The sequence below is a fragment of the Xenopus tropicalis genome, chromosome 1 (genome assembly GCF_000004195.4).
Source record: "Xenopus tropicalis strain Nigerian chromosome 1, UCB_Xtro_10.0, whole genome shotgun sequence".
Lineage (NCBI taxonomy): Eukaryota > Metazoa > Chordata > Amphibia > Anura > Pipidae > Xenopus > Xenopus tropicalis.
The window spans coordinates 157647665-157670919 of NC_030677.2; the positions used below are offsets into that span (position 1 = coordinate 157647665).

The following is a 23255-nucleotide window of genomic DNA, read 5'->3' on the forward strand; positions in this document are numbered from 1 at the left end:
GAGAATAGGAGGAATACTGCCATGGGAAAACATGTTTTTTTTAAAAATACATCAGTTATGGAGCTTCTCCAACTGAATCCTGCACTGGAATCGATTTTTTTACATTTCACATGGGGCTGGTCAGTAAAATGCTGCAGAAGTCAAACAGAATAGGATAAGGGCATAGATACGTTTCTCAGCAGTTGCTTGAAAAAGCTGGCCCTCTGCTGACAAAGGGGGTGGGGTGCAAAGTTTGAAAAACACACCAGCATGCAAACCCTACCTGCTATCAGTAAATTAGCCCTACAGGAAGTTTCCATGTTTTCAGTTACTATTTATATTTGTCATAGTGAGAACTGAGAGAGTTAATTCCACTTTGTAACAGAATCATGGAAATTAGCCAATTTCAAACTAGTAGTTAGTAACAAATATGCATGTCTTCTTAATAGCATAAATGGCCACGATCATATCTAGGATCTCATATAGTTATCAAGGCTGGGACTGCTTTCACCAAAGGTTGTAATTTAGGGGGCATGACCATGGTGCAGGATTTGACAAACTGACCTTCAGTAGTGAAGATAGAAGTTTCAGCTAGAGTTATTCTCATAACTGAAGGTTAATAATAGTCATCTGAGGTGAATCATTTTCATATTTTGAATAGATTAATTGTTCTTCTCTGTAGAATTAGATGAGGTGAATAATTTATAAAATTCCAAGAGGATTTTCACTCCACGTAAGAGAATAATACACCTGAGGCAATTTAATTGTTTTAGAAGAGCATAAGCTCTTCTTACCGTTCATTTTATATAACTGGTAAATAGAAATATTCTTCTCAAGATTAGGTCAAACCTATAATTTGTTCTCTCAGCTACCTCAGTAGAATCTGTTATTATTAAATATAAATAATACTTTTTCTGAAATAGCAGCTTCATTTTAGCCACACCATTTTATAAAATGGTGAGGCACTGTCAGAAAAATATAATAATATAATTTTTTTTTACTCTGGAATTAATCATTTCAAGATGGAAAATTAAATTTAAGTTAAATCAAAAATTGCATTGGTACTGCTTGTATTGCCCCCATGGTGTTGTGTAGCCTTATTAATATAGGCATCTGCAATATAAAAACAAGCTTGGTCACTGCTGCAATGAAAACTGTATGCCACCACCAGAAACGTCATGGTGACACAGAAAGGGACATATTTATTATAATGTGTAAGCCAACATCAGTTGTTGATGTTGACATCAGTGATGTTGCCCATAGCAACCAATAAGCAATTAGATTTTAATGGTCACCTACAAGTTAGAAAACAAGATCAAATATCTGGTTGCTATGGAAAACATCACTGGAGATGTTGGCTTACATACTATAATAAATATGCCCCTAAGTGTAGTATGATTGCGGCTGTCTAGTGATGGGAGAATTTGTGCATTTTAGCACTGGCAAATTATTTCACATAACTTCCACAAAATTTAAGAGTCAAAAAGGTGCAGTCGCATCAAAAAAGTTGCTTGAGTCCAAAAAGTCGTGCCCACATTTTTTTACTTTTTCCCAGTTTCACAAATTTTTTCAATGAAGCAAAATGGGACAGATTTGCTCATCACTACTGCTTATCTGCAAATCTTATGTGCCCATGAGTAAATTATAATTTGTCATAACAGTAACACAAAGAAGAAAAACCACTATAAATGGATGCTTTTCACTCTATGGTCATTAAGCCTGGCACATAGCTAAGGCTATTGGTCAAAAATGCTGATTGAAAAAGTATTTTATATGCTAGGCATAGTCAATGTCAAATAATTAATATGGAAGTCATCCACAGCCTAGCCATTTATTGCTAGGTGTTCTCCAGCACTGGTGACTGTAGCTCTCCTGTTATGGCCATGTGTTCCCAAACCTTGCCCTTGTTTATTCTCTGGTTTGGCCTCTGCCTGTTTCTTTATCTTAAACCTTGCTGACTGCCAAACTTGGATTGTCTGACTTCTGACCCTTGTTTATTCTCACTTCACAGCCACTGAGTAGTAGAAGGTGTACTATCCTAACACTATCTCCATGAGTGTCAGATGCCACATCTACTAGTGAGTACAAATATGGACTTTATTTGAAATTCCTTTGCGTACATAGCCTATAACTTACAGGTCATATATAGTGGAATGTAGTGTTATCTATAGTCTCATGCTAAACTTTTTTAACTAAATGATTGCCCTCACTATCACCTGTTCTGAAATGTGGTTCTTTTTCTTTATCCTCATTAGTTTTGTTGGTGAGTGTTTTTTTATTTGTCCTTTTGCACCTTCTTGTGAAATGCCTCTTTGGTACTGCATTTCTTCAAATTCCATTGGTATATCACTACCTTGCATGTTTGCTGTTTATATGGAATTTCAGATATTTAATATGTACCTGTTAAACATATTGATGAAAAACAGTGGCGTAACTATAGAGTAAGCAAATCCAGCGGTCATGGGGGGGGGACCCAGACCACATAGTTGGCTTCTTCTATAGCATAAAAATCCCCCCACCCCAGCCGCTCTCGTTCATTAAATATTAGTGCAACCATGTAAGCAGACAGGGGACGGTGCAGGTCAGGTGGGAGCTGCTGTGCTCCCAGGGACCCTCTGAAGATTTTTTTCGTGGGCGACCTGACGCCATCTTCTTACACCACTGATGGAAACAAATATAAACATTAAATTTTTTTAACTGTATTTAAATCTTATAAGAAAGTCAGGGATACTGCATACCAGCACCTTCTATGGGTGCATATACAGTACTTAGCTGAGAAAACAGCTCCAACTTAAGGTGCACATAGGCCTACAGACATGTATAAAGATATAGACATGTATAAAGGCATATGAACATATGGCTTTAGATTTTAATTACTACTAACTACTTTTCCTCTAGGAGGTATTTTACAATGGAGCTTTTTTAATATAGATAGAGAATTTAACTGCATATGTGCACAAATGTTGAAGTCAAAATGAGGACATTAGATTCAGACTAGTGCAGGGCAGCAGGAGGGGAAAACGAATTGGAAGCAGAAAAGCCCTAAAAATGACAAAATAAGGAGGAATAGCTAAACAGAACAATTCTTAACTATTAAAATAGAATTCCAGTCTTCTACAGAGACTTTACTGTGTTACTAAAGCTACAACCACAAAACAGTCATTTCAAAGAGCTAAATTTCTAAATAAATGCAATTTGACAGCTTCCCATAGTTCAGATGAAATTTTAGAGAAACACTACAATTTTATTGGGTTTAGGAGAACATTTTTAAAGTGAATCCCAAGCCATTTGCTAATCTTTACCCATGGGTAAAAAGCCTTTAAATTCTTCTCTTGATATATTTATGGCTTTTTGGGAAATAAGCCATAGCATGCCTTGTAAGATATTTAATTGAAGGAAATACACCCTAAAGAAAAAACACCCTCCTTTTGTAAGTAATGTTTGTCATTGTTACCTGCAACAGATGATTTTCCCTCAAGTGTTACAATATCTGTTAGGTTTTCTTGAAGGTTGACTGCTGTTTGTCCAGTAACTTTATCAACCATTTCAATAAGGCCCCCTGCGTAATCCTGAGACTGCAAGATTAAAAAAAAAAAATCTATGTATATAGGTTACATTTATAAACAATTAATAACTTTATATGTTATTATGACTAAGGTATTGAGGCAAAACATAACGCAAATGCAATGGAAAATATTACCTGCTTGCTGGAAGAGAACAGGTTAAGGAGAAACCTCCTCATCCAAGCTCAGATAATTATAAGGCAAAACTCTGGCAATCAAACAGTAATAAAATTCAGCATATTCCACAGCAGGCTTCCAAAAGTTCTAATGAAAGATCTAAAATGTGATTCTGCTCTACACTTGCACTTAAGCTAAACTCTTTAAATGATTTAGAAATTCCACAACTGAAAGCTGTTTTAACACAGCACATTACTGATTAATGCATTCTTTTTTATCAGTGGTGCACAAAATTCATGAGAAAATAGCTCTGGACTGTGTGATCTATACCTGGGAGATATAGGCAACTGCTGAGGTTTTATGTGTACAGTTGAAATGGATGTGTATTGATTTATTCTCAATGGACTGAATTACTTTTTAAAGTTCTGCATATTTCTACAATTGTTCCTTTCACATTCAGGATAAAAAAAATGATTTTTTTGAACAAAAAAGAGGAAAAAAGAAAGCATGTGTTATATGATGACTTCAACTCTGAAATGTCACTTTATAATATTCTAATTCATTTAATAAATAGAATCTATGTTAAACCCTCAATTTTAGAGACCTCGTGTGACCTCAGGTAGGGGCCAATCCTTCGCCATGTGATTAGTCTTCTGCTGATAGGGTCCCCTAGGTAGCCAAGAACATAACCTGGCTTTAGATTTGGTGGGGTTTTTCATTTCCTAACCCAGAACAATTTAAAAGTTATCAATATTTTAAACAGCATTTTAAATAAACATCTTTATATTTGTCTCAACAAAATAAAACAAATGAATATCTAAAAATAGTGTCAATATGTTTGTTTCATGCACTGTTCCTTTTCTTATTATTATCTCTAGCTTTTACATAAGCTTCACCTCTGTGCCTGCTTTTATAATAAGCAGCAGAGTATTTCATGTGATATATTCTTTCCTGTCTTGTAATTCCCTTAATAATAATTATACATTATACATTTTAATAATGGACAGAAATCAAGGGCTCAACTTCAAAATCAAGAGCCTAACAGCAGCCAGGTGCTGACAGCAGAGATTACATTTGCTACACTGTCAGAACCAGGAGTAAGAGAAGAGAAAGGGATACTACACTCTTTCACTGCTTTCCCATTAAATTTTCTGTCTAGGTATCAATAAAATTTTTACGGTCTAAAAAGGGAACACATTGGTTAAAAAAAAATTACCAGTGCATTATACTCATTGAAATATAGAAAAAAAACACTAAAAAAAGTTGTTGGGTTGATTTCTTTAAAAATGTTTCCAAAAACCCTCCTAGTTACGCCCATCCTGCTGTCTCCTTTCCTAGACTGTGCAGTGGATCCAGCAGCACTCCAATCAGCACAGTAGGATGGGAACTATTCAGCAACTAGGATGACCTGATAGGGAACTGATGCTGGTCTTTGCTTGTGTGACTGCATGGCTGTGATTGGCTATCCTCCTCCTACTGTGCTTTTGGCAGGGATCTTTAGTAAACACCTACCCCTGTATTGAAATGAAGACATGGACCATTTCAGATCTCTAGGAAGATTAGGGAGCTTTCAGCTATATTTTGTCTCCTTTTACAGGTCCAGATTTCATTTTCGGGGGCCCAGAGGCTGCCCCCATTCTCTGCCCCCCTTAGGATCGTACAAATGCGCATCCTTGCAGGTTGCATAGGCAGCACTGGGGACAGAATATGCTAAAGTTTTCCCCCATCCCCATCCTGCTCCATATGTGAGCACATATTACGTGGGGCTGAGTGGCATGCCGCCCCAAAATTTATGCCACCTTAGGCCCGAAGCTCTATTTGTGTAGAAGCAACCATGATAGTTCTCATAAGGTAACCTCATTCAAAAATAAAATACGCAACTTCTGTTGCCCTTATTAATTCTTATTAATATATATATAGAATGTTTTTCTTCAGAATAAAGCATGTTTCAGACATGAGAGTAAAAAAATATTACTTAGCAAAAAATTTACACATAACGTAATATTTTTTAGATTTATAATGTGCAAAAATAATTCCCTTTTAAACTTACATGGCAAAACTTTTGGGTGACTTACAATGCTTTCATATTGACATGGCACCATAAAGCTACTGTCACACAGGGCAAATTCTCAGGCTGCAGATAAATGCTGGTCAAGAATTTGCCCTTATGCTTCAAAAATGTGCCTACACCTGGAGCCATTGCATCTGGGTGCAAGAACATGGAGTCAATTTCAGCTCAACACACGGATCGAATTTTGAAACTTCAGTATGCAGGTACTGTGAAAATCCACTCCGTGTGACACATCAATAAGATTCTTCAAGTGTAGGGGTGGATTCTCAGTCTGCTTTTATCCGCCCTGTGTGGCATGAGCCTTAGAATGTGCTTCTGTATTATATTTAGTCTGCTTTAACTTTATTTAAATAAGGATAACTGGGGACTTCTCCAAACAGACTGAGAACCACTGCCACGTTGAAACATGCAACCATAGAAGCCCTGTAGAAACCAGGTGAACTGTAGAAACAGTGACAATGGAAAGACACAATTTATGGACTATTAATCTCTGGTGCAGTGCTCGTTTTAGTATATTATTAGCTTGCTCAGGGGAAGTGAATTTTTGTAAGATCAATGAGTTGGCCGAAGATCCATAAATAAAACAGTAAATATACACAATATACAATACACACTAACACTAGGTTTTAGGTAACATTTCTTTGACTGTAGGGAATAAATCCTACCATTTTACACTCTGTACTTGCTGATTTAGCCATAAAGTACTTAATTTATGGGGATCCATCACCATTATGGAAAATCCACCACACTTTATTGGATGTTTAATAAACCTGTTTCAGAAATAGCCAAATTTTACCTGCTCTGATTCCAGAATGGAATGCACAATATGGCTGAAGTTGTTTGTAGTGAGAAAAATGTCCAGTTGAGGAAACATGCTAATAAACCAATCATATTTTTAACTATAAATAAAAAGAAATGAGGATCCAATTCAGGCTGGATGCATGTACATGTCAAATGCAATTTGCCTTTAAGAAATTATTATTCTTTAAAGGAGAACTAAAGCTTAACTAAAAAAAATAGGCTAGAAATATTGTACATTATGTTTTGGCCTTCTGTACCAGCCCAAGGCAACCACAGCCCTTTAGCAGGGAAGATCTGTGTCCCCAAAGATGCCCCAGTAGCTCCCCATCTTCTTTTCTGCTGATTATGTCTTGAACAAGCATAGTATCAAAAGCTATTGCATACAATTAGTATAGATATTGGTATATATAGTCTATATACAAGTCAGTATAAGTGTGTGTATATATGTGCACTGGGTTTCGCTTGGAGGGGTTGAACTTGATAGTCTTTTTTAACCCAGCATAACTATACAACTATGTAAAGTCTTCAGAGGATAATTTTATAAAAATAGGCATTTTAAAGCAGTGATATTACACTGAATTTGGGGGTTAAATTCTCCAAAGCTCTCTTGTCATTAAAAACAGCAACCTCGTTTTCTATGACATTTCCTCTAGCTAAAATAACTGCACATTACAAGCTCTGGATGGAAAGTATTCCCCAAGAACTCTTGATTAGTCTCACTGAATCCTTTTGATACTGTTAATAGACAATTATGGTATCAGGAGATTACTACATGAGAGCTAACGCAAAAAGACGAAGATATAAAAGATGTTCTCTGTTGCAGGGAAGAGGGTTCATTACTTCTTTAAAACAATACAAAATGCAGTCTTGTTGTATAAATGAGGCAATTTAATGTTTGTTGAGCTTATTTAAAAAATAATAGGCTAAAACTGTTTGTCAGTTTAGTATGTCATTTTCTTTAAACATTGTGTGTTCATAATATGATAAAGGCCAACACGGGATGTATAGCGATTGTACATCTTGCTTAGAAGAGTATTGCTGATGGAAAAAACATAAGTCTAACTAGTGAGGGACTTTAAATCATGAAATAATACACACATCACGGGTATACAAATGAGCCATGAAGGTGTATCTTCTAAGAATATGACATGAGACATTTGTAAATACTAATTGATATAGGTGAGGAAAAGATGTTTACAATAATAAACAAGAGAGAGCTTGCTGAAATTGAATTTTTTTTTTTCTTGAGAACTACAGGTCAAGGCTGTTGGCATAAGCTTTTGTATTTAGTTGTCCTATAAGATGTAAGTATTGCCTGCAATATAGAAACAGTCAGCTTTGTTCTAATATCAGTTCCTTTTGTCTACAAAATGAGGCACTTTGGGACAGATTCAGTTTAATAAGAAAAACGTATCTTCTAATTCAATTCCAAATTTGCCATATACTTCAGTGGTGTTTTCTGATCTTTGTTATAAAGCACAGACAATTGGATTCCCAAATGCAGATCTGTTTTGTTCTTATTAGGGTTCATCAGTGCAATGCAGATTTTCCAATATGTAGAGCCAGGGAAGCGGATCCACTTAAAAAGCAGTTTGTAGAGATATCTTCATTTTTATGAAAACAGAAGGAATATTGGGAAGGAAGCCCAAAATCATTCCTACAATTTTCATTTGCATGTAAATAACTACAAATAGTAGTAATCTATACAGGGTAGGGGCTGAATATGGGACAGAGAAAAATGTATCTCTTTGTGTATCTAATAAAAACTCAATAGGATGCTTTGGGGAAATTGTGAATTGAATTAGGAGATCAGTTTCTCTAATTATAATGCAGAATGATGCAAAGTAACATTTCATGGTGGAACACGGCTCTTGATATCAGCCATTAGAGCACTGCATTCCCCACAGTTAAGCATATGTTCATTCAGTTTTTTTGGTTTATTTGTTTGTGTGGAAAAGAACTAGATGGAGTAATCAACATGACCTCTTGACTACCATAACCAATAGACTCTCCACCATACATTATTTAGTACAAATGAGCCAATGCTCAAAAAAATTCTAAAGAAATATCTGTAGATACTAAATGCAGATACAGGAATGATACATTTCTGCCTATAACTGGTAAATTCCTTTAAGATTATTTCCTATTAGCATCCAATTACTTTTTATTACGTTAAAAACCCTAATAATTTGTCTAAGATTCTGCAGTGTGACAAAACACTGAATAAAAAGGCAGAGGGAATATCAGGAACTGTAATATAAACATGCATCCAATGTGTAGTGAGTGCTTAATGCCTTTTTCACAAAGAGGCTTTTTTATATTTTTTTATCAAAGATTTTGATTCTATAGTGCTGTAGAGAGCCATGGATAGCATTTGACCTCTGTTTATCTCCATGTGTAAGAGCTTAACCCATTGTATTCTACACAGCTAATCTGTTTTACCAGTGCAGAGTTAAGCTGGCCATACACGCACCGATAATATCGTACGAAACCTTGTTTCGTACAATATTCGGTGCGTGTATGACAAGTCGGTGAGTCGACCGGTATCGCAAGAGGCTGCTGATATCGGTCGACTCGCCAATCGGCCAGGTCAGAAAATTTTGATCGGGCGCCATAGAAGGCGCATGAGCAAAATCTGCCGTCAGGGCTGAATCTACCTCCTTATCTGCTGTTTCAGCCCTGAACGGTGTGTGGCGGATCTGACAATGTTTCATGCGACCGATGGTCGCAAGAAACATTGCCAGATCGCCACGTGTGTGGCCACCTTTAAAGTAGCCATATATGGCAGACCACACAGTACTTCAACCAATCGGTCCACGGTCATACCTAAGGATACCATACAAGGTGCCATACACATGTGTAACCCCCTTTCAGTTGTTACATTCATTTAGGCAGACTGGTCAGAAAAGAGTATTAAAGAGAGGGTCATCTGTCTAAATACCCCCAAATTGTTATACACCAAGATATTTGAAATTGGCCAACCTTACCAACCAAATCTGGGTGTATATGGCCATCTAAACAGTACATTATATTTAACTGCATATAAATCACTTTTGGTATTACTGAAAGCTGACAGGAAATGTTCCTGCACGTGTTTTGCCAAGACAGGATATTTTTATTGCTATTGGTTTTGTTTTTTTAACTTGTCACCTGCTGTTGCACAACCACAACATCCCACAGCATCCCAAAAACAACATTTGAATGGGATGATGTAGTTCATGAGCAACTGGAAAGCTACAGGTTAAAAAAAATCACTGGCTTAAGCTAAAAATCCCCTTTAAGCATCAGCGATACACATAATGTATTTGCACTTACAGGGGAGACATCAGTCGATGTGGCCGTCATAACCTCTCCCACTGTTTTCAGGAATGCCTAAAAAAAAACAGAATGAGCAGTTACTTTTGCCATTTATAACACCCGTAAGAAAAATGTTTCCCGTCATGCCAGGTCTTAAGCATAACGGACCCTTTGCAGGAAATACATGCATTCTCAGCAATACGGTTCTTGTTTTATGCCTACTTATATTAAAGGTATATTACTTAACAGATTCAAGATAATGAAAATATACAAGGGAATGATACACTGCTTCAATTAGACCTTTCCAATGGACCAATGAATCTACTATTAGATGCTGAGACATTTTAGTGCAGTTCTGCAGAAACAGCTGTGCTTATAGATAAATCTTCTCCAACAGCAAAAGCTGCAAAACTGCAAATTCTTGGCAGTGGTTTTTTTTTCATAAACGCCTTGTTGTTCCTAAGGCCTTTCTAAGGATGTAAGAAGCATTCTTCTATAAAAAGGGTTAGCTGTATATAGTGAATAAGGTACACCCTATTGTAAATTATATAGATATTAAAAGGCACCGAGGAGTTCCATGAGAATATAAAATCAGGAGACATAAGGCTAAGCACATTATTTATTATAATACACAAGTTTCAATGAGTTGTCTGACAGAAACGACATTACTAAGCATCTGTTATAACTGATGACATCCACAAGGCACCCTTTATAAGGATATAGGGGGTCACTATAGGGCTTATTTCCAGGTTGAGGAAAAATTTCAAACTTCCAACAAATTGGAACAAAGAGCCATGTTGTGCACATTGCACCGTGTCCTGCTTCTTCTGTTCTTAAGTGGAACTATAGTATTTTAGAATCTAGCAAAAAGATTTGCACCTTATTCCATTATCTAACAGCACTGCGTACAAAAGGGCCAATATGTGAACAGTATCCTCTCTTAGGGTGCTATTTCTAACATAAAAGCTTGGGTGGGGGACAAAAAAGGGTGCAAGATGCTAGGGATCCCTCTTCTTAACCTACTAGTACAGGCAAAAGTGCTCTTGGTCCCTAAAACATATAATTTCTGGCCATTTTTTTTAGGCTTTAGCTTTCAGTACAGGTAAGAGAGCTAGACTGGACCTAGGCAAGAACAATGTCTTCCTTTCAAGTAACAAAAATGCAGCATTATTTTATACTTTTTGGACCTGTTAAATAAAGGATAATACACGTGTATACACATTCAGCAGGAAGTGGATTATTTTTGCTAGTTCTAAGAATTGCCATATGCCCCCTCATTATCTCGATGCCAAGATTTATCGCTGCAGCCTTGAGATGAGCAAATCATTCTGAAAAGCCAGAAATAGAGATTTCCATTGGGTGTAAAGGCAATGATTGCTTCAGCCAAGGTTGATTAACACATGGGACGAAGACAGAAAAGATGTTTCTGCTCATCATCTACGCCTAATGAGGCTGGGGGTTAGAGGGTTTGCCTCCCTGTTAGCAGCCTCTGTGCAAAGTTTAGAGATGATACAGCATGGGGCTGTCAGTTCATAAGATGAATATGATTTTTTTTCCCTGTCTCACATAAAAAATACATTTGTTGAATCCAAACATGTTACAGTAACTTCCCTTCTCTCCTACTTCACACAAAAGCATCAAAGGTGAAGGAGTAGGCAGAGATTGACAGGAGACCTGTGCCTGTGATAGAAATAAATGCAGGAGACCTGTGCCTGTGATAGAAATAAATGATATTAAACCGAGGAACAAAGGCCTTAGTAATTTATTAAAGTGAGAAGCTACCCAGAACAGTAGACAAAAGTGCTTCACATGTCTGCAAATAAAATGCTGACAGGAGATGTAGCCACACATCAGTAGTACAGACTAGTAGACTAGTCAATTGCAAATAATAAATATTTAGGTAAAAGCAGTTTTTTTGGTATTCTGGTATAAGGTAAACTAACAAACATAGATGAATATATTCTTCTGGTAAACAGTTTTATGAGACTATATGTACCTGGGTTAGGTTTCCTGCTGTGTCTTTTGACAAGGACTTTTTGGGCAGGGCCTGTGTCACATTTTGAAGCAGGTCCAGGGCAGGTTTGGAATGATGAAACCTCCTACCCTCTTGGTTTAGGTTGAACAATATGGAATAATAAACGTCTGTGGAAACCTAAAGATAAATATTACATTGTCAGGAAACACTTGGGGTGGGAATGCAAAAGAAATGTCACACTTCCCAGGCAGCACCTGGCATTTAGCAGCAAGTTGCCAGAAGCAGGCTTCAGCTTCAAGATATTTAACCACTAACTTGTATGTTGCATTTACTTTAACAATCTATGCTAGATCACAATGTATTATTTGTATATATGTTTTGAAAGAAAAAAAGGTTAATCAAAAGGATAGATTTAACCCAAGTCTATAATGGGCATTATTTATAAAAGATAAGGCACTAAAGGAAAAGAGAGTCCAATAGCCTTTCTATGGGGCACATTTACTGAAATGCTAACATTTCTCTTTTTTTTTATTTTTAAAAATTAAAAAAAAAAATCAAAAGAAGGATCCTCCAGGGATTTAAATGATCTCAACAGGTTTAACTTGGCGAATTGTCAGATTTGTTTTTTAGCTGTTTCGATGGATAGTAAACCTCGAGAAATTCAAGACTTTTTTTTCAGTGACTTTTAGCTCTTAAAAATCTAAAAAGGCCCCTGTATGAGAGATCTGTATTTTGCAGTAAGCTTAAACATCTGCCACAAAGCACAGTACTGACAGGAGGAAGGGAGCCCAGTTCTTACTATAAGTACATTTTAAGCATAGAGCTTTCTAGCATCCCACAGCATTTGCATGTGTTAAATAATTACATTTTGGATAATAAATCCCATACCTATACCATCAAAAAGTAAGCCAAGATATAAATTCACTTCTTGAATATTGAGAACTGATGTTCAGTTGCTCATATATAAGGGCCAGGAGGTGTAATGGAGGGTTAATGTCAGGATGCCATGATTCTTTGCTTGGAGGCAGCTTTAGCAGTGGTCAAGTTGCCAATCTGCCAATAATATTAATTGCCCAGAAAACAAACATTTTTCTATTTGGTGCAAAAGAGCAAGAAAAGCATAGGAATTCTATTTTTCAAGCCAAATTTTTTTTTTTTAAAAATCAACTTTTTTTTAGATTTTTTTTTTTTTTTAAATAAATCTGCCTTTAAATCAAACTTTTTTCCAATTCATCCTTTCATAATATTGGTGTTCAAAGGGTCTTATCTTGTTTTAATTGGAAGTAGTTCAATCAATATGCTATATGTCCAGTCTATTTTAATTAGGAGAACAAAAGCCTATAATGTCCAACAAGCAGAGCTCTTAATTTCTTGTAGCGCTTTGTAGAAGTATGTGATGTACAGTATATGATATATATATACTGTATATATGATGTATAATTGATGTCCAGAGCTCAACAACACTTGTACTGTGTTGCAGGATATGATAGAATATTATAACTGTGTAATAAAAATAAGATATACAATAAATGTAAAGATCTTTTACACAGTTAAACAGTATTTGCCCATCTTACTGCAGAACTCTGATGGTATAAATGAATACATGGACTGTTATTGCTAACGTAACTATGGTGCTCAATAAAAGCATATTATAGTGTTACAATTAATTAGTAAGCTAAGCTCTTTAATGCTTTAATCTGTAACTGTTGGGGAATTACAAATAGCTTCTTACAGCACAAAATATCTTGATATTTCTTGTTTTCTTTACAGCAATATAACTATAGTGCTAAATAATACAATACGATATAAAGTTTTTACCAATTGCTAGAGGCCATAATGGAGTAGAAAGAGTTCATTAAGAGCCATGCCTGGCTCCTGGGCTTTATCCCTGTCTGTATGTATCCATATGCTGTGCTTTTTATTTATCTGTGGATATGGCAACTGCAGAGGTATGGATGTTCCTTCTACTCCCTAAAGATATACAGTTCATAAAAGTGGATCAGAAGCATGCTTTTGTCCCATCATTCTCTTCTGCTCTACAAGGTTTATAGCTATATTTTGTTAGATTTCAACTAATGGATATTTTAATGGTCTTCAAATAATTCAACTTCTGCAATCTAAAACATGTGTGCTCTAGATTCAATAATACAATAATGCCATAGCACTATGTTTTATACAAATATTTTTATTCTTCCATACAATGATTACATCTGCCAAGTAATGCCTTTAAAAACATTGTTTCTTCTTACCGTAGGAAGTGAAGTTCCGGGGATGTTTGAAGTTGTAGAAGTAATAAAGGCCTCTTTACCTGGAAAGAAATCCGTATCTGGTTTACATTAACAGTCAGTAAACATTTACATTAACTTTAAATGCATGCAAAAAAATAAACATAGAAATGCTTACAGCAAGGGTCAGAGCAGTAGAAAGAAAAAAGCAAGCACTTTAGTATTTTATGGACTTAAAATAGGCAGTTTAAGAAAGTCAACAAGTCTTCATGACTGGAAGGCCACATGCACATAACTGAAAGCACATGAAGCGGTGAAAGACAGACCTCAGCAGCAAAATGATAGATAGAGCATTTGGCTAGACTGAGCTTTTTGGCATGAGAATGGTGCTGCACTTGTAATGTACTAGTATAATAAGTGGCAAGGAGTGCTGACAAAGGGAAGAGGGATTTATACATCACTGTTCCCTCCCTGTGCATAACAAAATGCCCCTTGGAATCTAATGTGTGTATGCAATATATGTAGTGGGGCTAGTTAGTTTATAGTACTACAGAAGTTACAGCCCCAACAAACAAAAACTAGCTGGTCAATTAGTCCACTGACAGCAGGCAATCAGGGTTATAACATTTATGAAAGCTTAAAGGTGGAAATAAAATTTCAAATATATGTAATAAAGGGTGGTAAAAATAATATTCCAAAAAGTTTCAGTTTTAATAAATTGGAAACATACTCTCTGCAATGAGTGGACTGCCCTTTGCGTAAATATATGGTTGTTCTGTCCGTGGCTTATACTGCTTGGTTGCTATGGTAGTAATTATCTTGGAGTAGTATTTCCCCACAGTTTGACTACCCAAGAGATTTTCCAAACATGAGCAAAAAAATTTGGGCCTTTTGGGAGCGTTTGTATTTGCATGCTTTGGGCTGAATTCAATTTGATGAGAAACACTTATCTCCTTATTCAATTCCAGATTCCAGAGAGAAAAACTTATCTAACTGCTAATCACATAAAAACTCTATTAAAGTCTATGGGAAAAACTGGAACTGAAGTAGGCAAAATGTTTTCTCCTCTAATTGAAGCTCACCCATATGTTTTAACTTAATAAACCATAAAATAATGTTTTCTTGTTTAATTAAATCTGGCTCTATATTGTCCAAAAAAAGGTTGGTTTGTAAATTCTTTGCCGTCAATGAGCAATTCCATAAATTAGGCTTGCTAGACTGGGGAAAATGGTTAAATATGTAGTTTGGCCCTTACTTAAGTTCCATGGCCAAAACCAAAGACAGTAAATGGGAATGGAGCATGTGCAAGACCTGAACTTTGAGAAATGAGCATGATCTTCCCCAGGGTTGGCTTGGTTAAGGAATACTAGACTAGAAGTGGACTGATTTCCCAACTCCAAAAGGGAAGATCTCTGGATCGTTGTCATACTTAAAGGATAACTAACACTAAAAATGAATATAACTAGAAATATCATATTTTATATACTGAACATATGCACCAGCCTAAAGGTTCAACATTTCTTTAGTAGTAATGATCCAATACCGTAAAGTTGTCACAGAAGCTCCCTATGTTGGATTTTGCTAGGAGTGTCAGTGACACTACACATGCTCAGTTTGGTTGAGGGCAGCTGTTGAGAAGCTAAGTTTAAAGGTTGTCAAAAATGAACTAGGTTTGCCTCATTTAAGCTCTCATTGTCCTCATATAAGCTGATGCTACAGGGCTGATTATTTAATTCTGGTGCCCATGGATAGACCTTTTGCTTTTAAAGCTATAAAGGAGTGCTGTCCATCAACTAAATAAGCAAAACCAACCCACATGAGCATCATATGCCTTTTCCCCAGTGCAATTAACAACAATCATCAACGGTGTAGTGGTTACCTTTGATATTTAATTTTTACAGCATTTTGTTTAGCACAACTATATGGCAAAAGATGGCATATTAAACTAAAGGTACATTTCCATTACTGATATACAGTGGTGTGAAAAACTATTTGCCCCCTTCCTGATTTCTTATTCTTTTGCATGTTTGTCACACAAAATGTTTCTGATCATCAAACACATTTAACTATTAGTCAAAGATAACACAAGTAAACACAAAATGCAGTTTTTAAATGAGGGTTTTTATTATTTAGGGAGAAAAAAAATCCAAACCTACATGGCCCTGTGTGAAAAAGTAATTGCCCCCTGAACCTAATAACTGGTTGGGCCACCCTTAGCAGCAATAACTGCAATCAAGCGTTTGCGATAACTTGCAACGAGACTTTTACAGCGCTCTGGAGGAATTTTGGCCCACTCATCTTTGCAGAATTGTTGTAATTCAGCTTTATTTGAGGGTTTTCTAGCATGAACCGCCTTTTTAAGGTCATGCCACAACATCTCAATAGGATTCAGGTCAGGACTTTGACTAGGCCACTCCAAAGTCTTCATTTAGTTGTTCTTCAGCCATTCAGAGGTGGATTTGCTGGTGTGTTTTGGGTCATTGTCACACTACCACCACCATATTTTACTGTTGGTATGATGTTCTTTTTCTGAAATGCTGTGTTACTTTTACGCCAGATGTAACAGGACACGCACCTTCCAAAAAGTTCAACTTTTGTCTCGTTGGTCCACAAGGTATTTTCTCAAAAGTCTTGGCAATCATTGAGATGTTTTTTAGCAAAATTGAGACGAGCCATAATGTTCTTTTTGCTTAAAAGTGGTTTGCGCCTTGGAAATCTGCCATGCAGGCCGTTTTTGCCCAGTCTCTTTCTTATGGTGGAGTCGTGAACACTGACCTTAATTGAGGCAAGTGAGGCCTGCAGTTCTTTAGATGTTGTCCTGGGGTCTTTTGTGGCCTCTCGGATGAGTTGTCTCTGCGCTCTTGGGGAAATTTTGGTCGGCCGGCCACTCCTGGGAAGGTTCACCACTGTTCCATGTTTTTGCCATTTGTGGATAATGGCTCTCACTGTGGTTCGCTGGAGTCCCAAAGCTTTAGAAATGACTTTATAACCTTTACCAGACTGATAGATCTCAATTACTTTTGTTCTCATTTGTTCCTCAATTTCTTTGGATCTTGGCATGATGTCTAGCTTTTGAGGTGCTTTTGGTCTACTTCTCTGTGTCAGGTAGCTCCTATTTAAGTGATTTCTTGATTGAAACAGGTGTGGCAGTAATCAGGCCTGGGGGTGACTACAGAAATTGATATTGAAATTGAAAATTGAAATTGATAAACCACAGTTAAGTTATTTTTTAACAAGGGGGGCAATCACTTTTTCACACAGGGCCATGTAGATTTGGAGGTTTTTTTCTCCCTAAATAACGTAAACCTTCATTTAAAAACTGCATTTTGTGTTCAATTATGTTATCTTTGACTAATAGTTAATGGTTTTTGATGAGCAGAAACATTTAAGTGTAACAAACATGCGAAAGAATAAGAAATCAGGAAGGGGGCAAATAGTTTTTCACACCACTGTATAAAGGCAATAAAATGCAAAGCAAGGATCTATCCATACAAGGGTCAATAAGAGCCGCTGATTTGGTCCTTCTGGACTTGGGACCATCTCAGTTTGGGCATACTGGATATTTCAATGTATGGCCAGCTTAACATCTAAACTTTAACATATTTGGAAAAAGTAATCTGAGTAATATCATTTATAAATTGTAAGTGGCAGAAAGTTATTAACCTAATTAAACCAATAATAAAAAGCTGTGTGGCTTGTAACCCTTTTGATAAGGAAGGGGTTAACTTTAAAGAACAGAGTGGTTGCTTCTGTGCATGTTTTCCAAGTGCCAACAAGAGGAGTGCGGAAATTCCTATACTCTGCTTTGGCTGGACAACTATCCAGCTGCAGAGAAACATCTGTGCAAAAACTGCAGACAGCCCTGCCCATGCTAAAGGGGATCTTGATTTATTACTTATATACTGCCTCAAAAAATTTAATGTAAGCTATAAAATGACATTTTAGAACTTGTCTTGCCATCAACATTGATTTCTGGTAACTATTGGTAAATTAAAAAAATTGTATTTGGCTATATAACAGGTTTTTCTGGATAACAGGTTGCCAGATATTAGACACAAAATGTGTGCCAGTTTTCTGTTGGAAAAAAATCAATTCTTGCTCTTGCCAGAAATAAATTCCGTTGTAGCTGAAAATGTTTAAATGGATCTTACTGGCCATCTTTGCACAACAAAATACCTAAGGCTGTGGCCATTAGTACACCGGCAAGATACACCAGTCGGGTAGACTTCAGTCTTATTACCTGACCATCAGAACATCTGGCCACCACAGACAGTTCGGACAGACTTTTATATCTCAGTACTGAAACACCATGCTTGTTATAGCCCTAAAGCTGACTCCACATTCTCTGATCCAACTATATGATATGGTATGGTATGCAACGCATAAGGATGGCACAAATGTGATCATATTAGAAGTGCCACAAAGTGAGGTCTCAAAGAATATGTAAATAATTAAGGGCCCTATCCACTTCCAGGTTGGCAAATTACCACCCCCAGGTTCTAACTGAGGTCATTATCTGACATCATTTTGTATGATGGGGTTAAGAATATTTATGGTGAAGGAAATGCAAGTTTTTGACTTATCCCAAACTTTAAAAGCAAAACAGAAAAATAGGTAACTTAATATTACCAGCTATTTTACTAAAGGAGAACGAAGGTTACAAATAAAATTTATATCCAAAGATATTCTTTATAATGGTGTCCTTATTCTCTATACAATTAAACCCCGATTCTACTTTTCCAGGGGACCAGAGTAAAATTGGGGTATATAAAAATAGGGGTAAAAACTACAAAAAAACTTAAATTTGGAAAAAGTCACATTCACAGGAAAATGGGGTTTTATTGAAAACCTGGGCAAAATTATGACATAAAATGAGGAAAAACATTTTTAAATTCCTGGAAATGCTTACACTGAAATGCATAAAGGGACTTGAAAAAAAACATAAAATCTGGGAAAACGTTAAATGGGGGTATGTTCAGTTTTGGTTTCATTTTAATATTTGTAATAAAAAGTAGCATTGCTGAGATATTGCTCTCAATTTCACATTTTGGCTGTCATCTTTGTTTGAGCATGTTCAAGACCTGGACTTGGGGCAATGCCAGCATGATTATTTAATTGTGATACTAATTGTACTGGTTCGGAACAGCTATGTACTAGCACAGATCTTCCCTGCTGAAGGGCTGTGGTTGTCTTGAGAAAGGAGGCTCGAAAAGTAGTCCACTACTTGCTACAGCCTACACCTCTGACTCCTCAAAGGTTATGGGCAGACCCAGGCATCCCTAAAGCATATTCTGCAAAACCCAGATACATTATGGAATTCTCCATCTTTATACTGTAAATATTTTATTCAGACCCTTTTCAACGTGAAACACACACCAACATCAAGTCATATATAAAAATTGTAAATGACAGCTGTATATGCAGATCGCCAAAGCCAATTAAAAAGCTAATAAGTATTGCTTACTTTTTTTTTTTTTTTTTTGAAGATTCAGAAAGAAATATGCACTGAAAATCATCCCCCTACTCTATGTTAAACCCGCTAAACATAAAATAAAATGGAAAGGCAGAAAGATATGAGTGGAATACACAAACTCTTTAAAATCCTCCAACTCTCCACCTGCACCTGTCTATTTTAATAGAAACCTAAGTCCTATGTCAATGGAATAAACTGTCTCCATCCATTCCATAGAAGCAGAAAACACTAGACTAAGCTTTTCTGTCCATGAAACAAAAGAGTGATAGACATAGGCCATGTATGGTTGTGGTTCTGCTGCTTACCCAAAACAACGTACCAGTAGCAGCCAAAAAGTAGAAATGGATATCAGAGGGGTTAAGTGCTCTCTCCCAGATGACGAACTCATCAAACGCACAGTTTATGTAGTGTTTAGAAGAATCAGTGCTCGTCCCCACAACCAGACTACCCTTTGCATCTCCGTAACTGTGGAATTCCTGCCCATATGAGTCGCTGGCACTAAATGTACCATTAACATAAATTTTCAGGCCATCAAGTGAAGTCCAGGTGAACAAGACATGCGTCCAGTGTAGACCTGCAGTTGAAAACAAAGCACGGACAACATAAGTAGGCAAACAATAAAAACACAATTAAGTATAAGAAGTATTCCTTTTATTATATTGAGTGAAATCTATATTAGAAAATGACTTTGTTACTGTATAGAGGACAGATCTTTTAAAACAAAAAAAATAATTCAATTGCAGGTGATAAACTACACTCCACTGTGTATGGCTGAGCATGCTGGGAGTTGTATACTACAGCAGCTGGCTGTCTTTTCTAATCTAGAAGGCTAGAAAATAAACATATCTATATGTTCTATACATACAACCCAATCTGCCCCAGTCACACCTAGGGGGAGATTTACTAATCCAGAAATCCGAATCCCGAATGGGAAAAATTGCAAAAATACCGGTCATAACGAAAAAAACGCATTCGGGCGCTTTTCGGACGTTCGTGGATTAGTAAATGTCCCCCCTAGGGTCAGGTTTACTAAAACTCTAACTTTTCTAATTTTTTTCTTTTTAAAAATGAACTCATTTCATGAATGTCTGACATTTACTAAAAAGTCTGAACTGAAAAAGTACGTACGTGCAGGAAAAAGCTGACTTTTTCAATTTGTCACACAAATAAACAGTGTCAAACATCCAATAACCTCTAAAGTTTTGAAGATAAAAAGGATCCTCCAGGCAAGAGAAGGGACATCTGCCATTGACTTCTACATGATTTTGACAAGTATTAGCTGGCGTATTGTCAGATTTGGATTTTTAGCAGTTTTGTTGCATAGTTTTTTCAGTGACTTTTGTAAAAAGTGATTAAGAAAAATGGAATCATGAGTTTAATTCTGATTTTTTTTCATATCTTTTGAAAAACCTTGAAATCGATATTATATTAGCATTCTTCCCTACTGATTCCATGGTGAGTGAGGAAAAAATAAAAGCAATATTGTCATCCATATGCCATTTTTAATAGCGCATTTTAAACACTGTCAAATAAACTTTGGATCTACACTATAATAAGATAATAAGATGCAAATCAACTGAGAAAAACTTATCTCAAAGTTTATCAGGTTAAACTCTATTGAATAGAAATGAGAATAAAGTGGAATTTGGTGAAAAGTTTGAATTTGAATCTTGTCTATAATTTTTATGATCATATACCATGAGAACATTTTCTTATGGAACTGAATCCGGTCCTTTGTTTGCAATGCTGCACAACAAGATTTTTTGATATTTCAGGTATTTTTAAAAAGTGGATAATTACTACTAAATAGCAACATGCTGTTCATCCAGGTTTAATTACATTTCCATTAATAGAACCATGCTTTCATTTGAATATTTTATTTCATAAAAGTCCCTGGACAATGTTTAGCAGAACATTGCTACAATAGTTTTTGGCTGATCAGGGGTAAACATTGTGTTGGCAGTCAGTTTTCATTGCATCTAAGGCCAAAAAGCAAGGGTTGCTCTTGTTGAAACATTAATTAACAAATGAAATCTCCATTAATAATCATTTTAGGTCTGTCTAATCCTAAAAATTGATTAAAAAATCATGACACAAAGATGTAATACTATACTAATGTTTACATTTTTGTCTTAATGTTTGAAAATATAATCCCACTGTATAATAAACCGCTAGTAATCAGTGGTATTTTAAAGGAACAGTAACATCAAAAAATTGTTTTAAAGTAATTAAAATATAATGTGCTGTTGCTCTGCAAAAAACTGGTGTTTTTGCTCCAGAAAAGCTACTATATAAATAAGCTGCTGTGTAGCCACGGGGGCAGCCATTCAAGCTGGAAAAAAGGAGAAAAGGCACAGGTTACATAGCGGATAACTAGTAGATAAGCCCCATATAATGGTGGTTTATCTGTTATCTGCTAAGTAACCTGTGCCTTTTCTCCTTTGAATGGCTGCCCCCATGGCTACACAGCAGCTTACTTATATAAACTATAGTAGTCTTTCTGAGGCAAACACACCAGTTGTAGCAATGCAGGGCAACAGTACATTATATTGTTATTACTTTTATACACTTCCATTTTTTGGTGTTACTGTTCCTTTAAGACTATTGTTATTTATGCATCATTCATTAAAAGGCAAAATTCCTTGCAACAATCCTGGCAGACTGGAGATATATATACTCCCTTATATAAATCATACACTTTTACAGTAGAGTTAAAACCCTACTGTCATATGTCTGTTTGAACTTGAACTTTTACAGTAGAGTTAAAGCCCTATTGTTATATGTCTGTTCGAACTTAAAATGATATCACTACATTTCCTGTGATATAATTAAAAGCCTTTACCTCATGTTCTTGATTTACTCAGGCTGTACAAAGTAATAAACGGGAGGCTATAAAACTATTTCCAGACACCCTGACTTATGCCTTTTCAGTGACTAGCTAGATTTTAGTTTTTATATCATATTAATATGGGATCTGAGCCTTACGGATCCACTAAAAACTATTAATACCTCACTGGGATATGTACAGACCTAACACACAAACCAAATATATTCCATAATAAAGGCATTTAGTAAGTACTAAGAGATTCTTTGGCTATCCCGTTTAGAAAATAGAGCCTAAGAATAAAAATTATGTGTGTCAGATGGGTGTAAAAATAACCACACTGTGTAGATGAGTTTATTGTGTGTCAACAGAACATTCTTTCTCATCAAATTTGCATTTATGGATACAAATGTGGGCTTCCGTGATAGACTATGAAAAAAGTGGGGCATTTACCACAAAAAAACACTAATACAAAACTTCACCATCTAAAGGCTGTCAATGTCATGTAGAAGTGTCAAAAACTCTAAAACTACTAAATGTTGATAAATCTGCTCCATACCATTGGTGCTGGGGAAAAAAATCCAACCATCCATTAAATAACAGTACAGCAAACAGAATTTGGTTCATCAGTAGAATTAATATTTCATGATTTTTTTCTTTAAAGGGACATTACACTGTCGATTTGTGAAAAGATTCTGCACTGTGCAGAGTAAATTATTCATATCCTATGTCTGGGTCATGTTCATTTCAAAGCTCACTAAGGACCCTTTTTATTATGCTGTGTAAAATGCAATTTGCCAAAAAACGCTATGTAAAATAAATGGAGAAATAAAAATGTGAAAAACATTACGCCGGTTTTATGCTGTTTTTTTATACAGTGAATGCAGGCGATGTGTGGCAAATGTTGTTTTTTTCACAGCATAATAAATC

The 23255-nt window shown here is 36.0% G+C and overlaps 1 protein-coding gene across 4 annotated transcripts in view; it reads right to left on the reverse strand.

Moving 5' to 3' along the window:
• Window positions 1-23255, reverse strand: part of adgrd1 (adhesion G protein-coupled receptor D1) — a 271121-nt gene that overhangs the window by 210650 nt on the left and 37216 nt on the right. For all 4 annotated transcript variants that reach the window (XM_002931898.5, XM_031892498.1, XM_012969246.3 and 1 more), the window contains 5 exons: window positions 19821-20075; window positions 14053-14111; window positions 11825-11980; window positions 9847-9903; window positions 3434-3554 (listed from right to left, as the gene is read on the reverse strand). In XM_002931898.5, the coding sequence (XP_002931944.3) occupies window positions 3434-3554; window positions 9847-9903; window positions 11825-11980; window positions 14053-14111; window positions 19821-20075 (648 nt within the window). The remainder of the gene's footprint in view (window positions 1-3433; window positions 3555-9846; window positions 9904-11824; window positions 11981-14052; window positions 14112-19820; window positions 20076-23255) is intronic.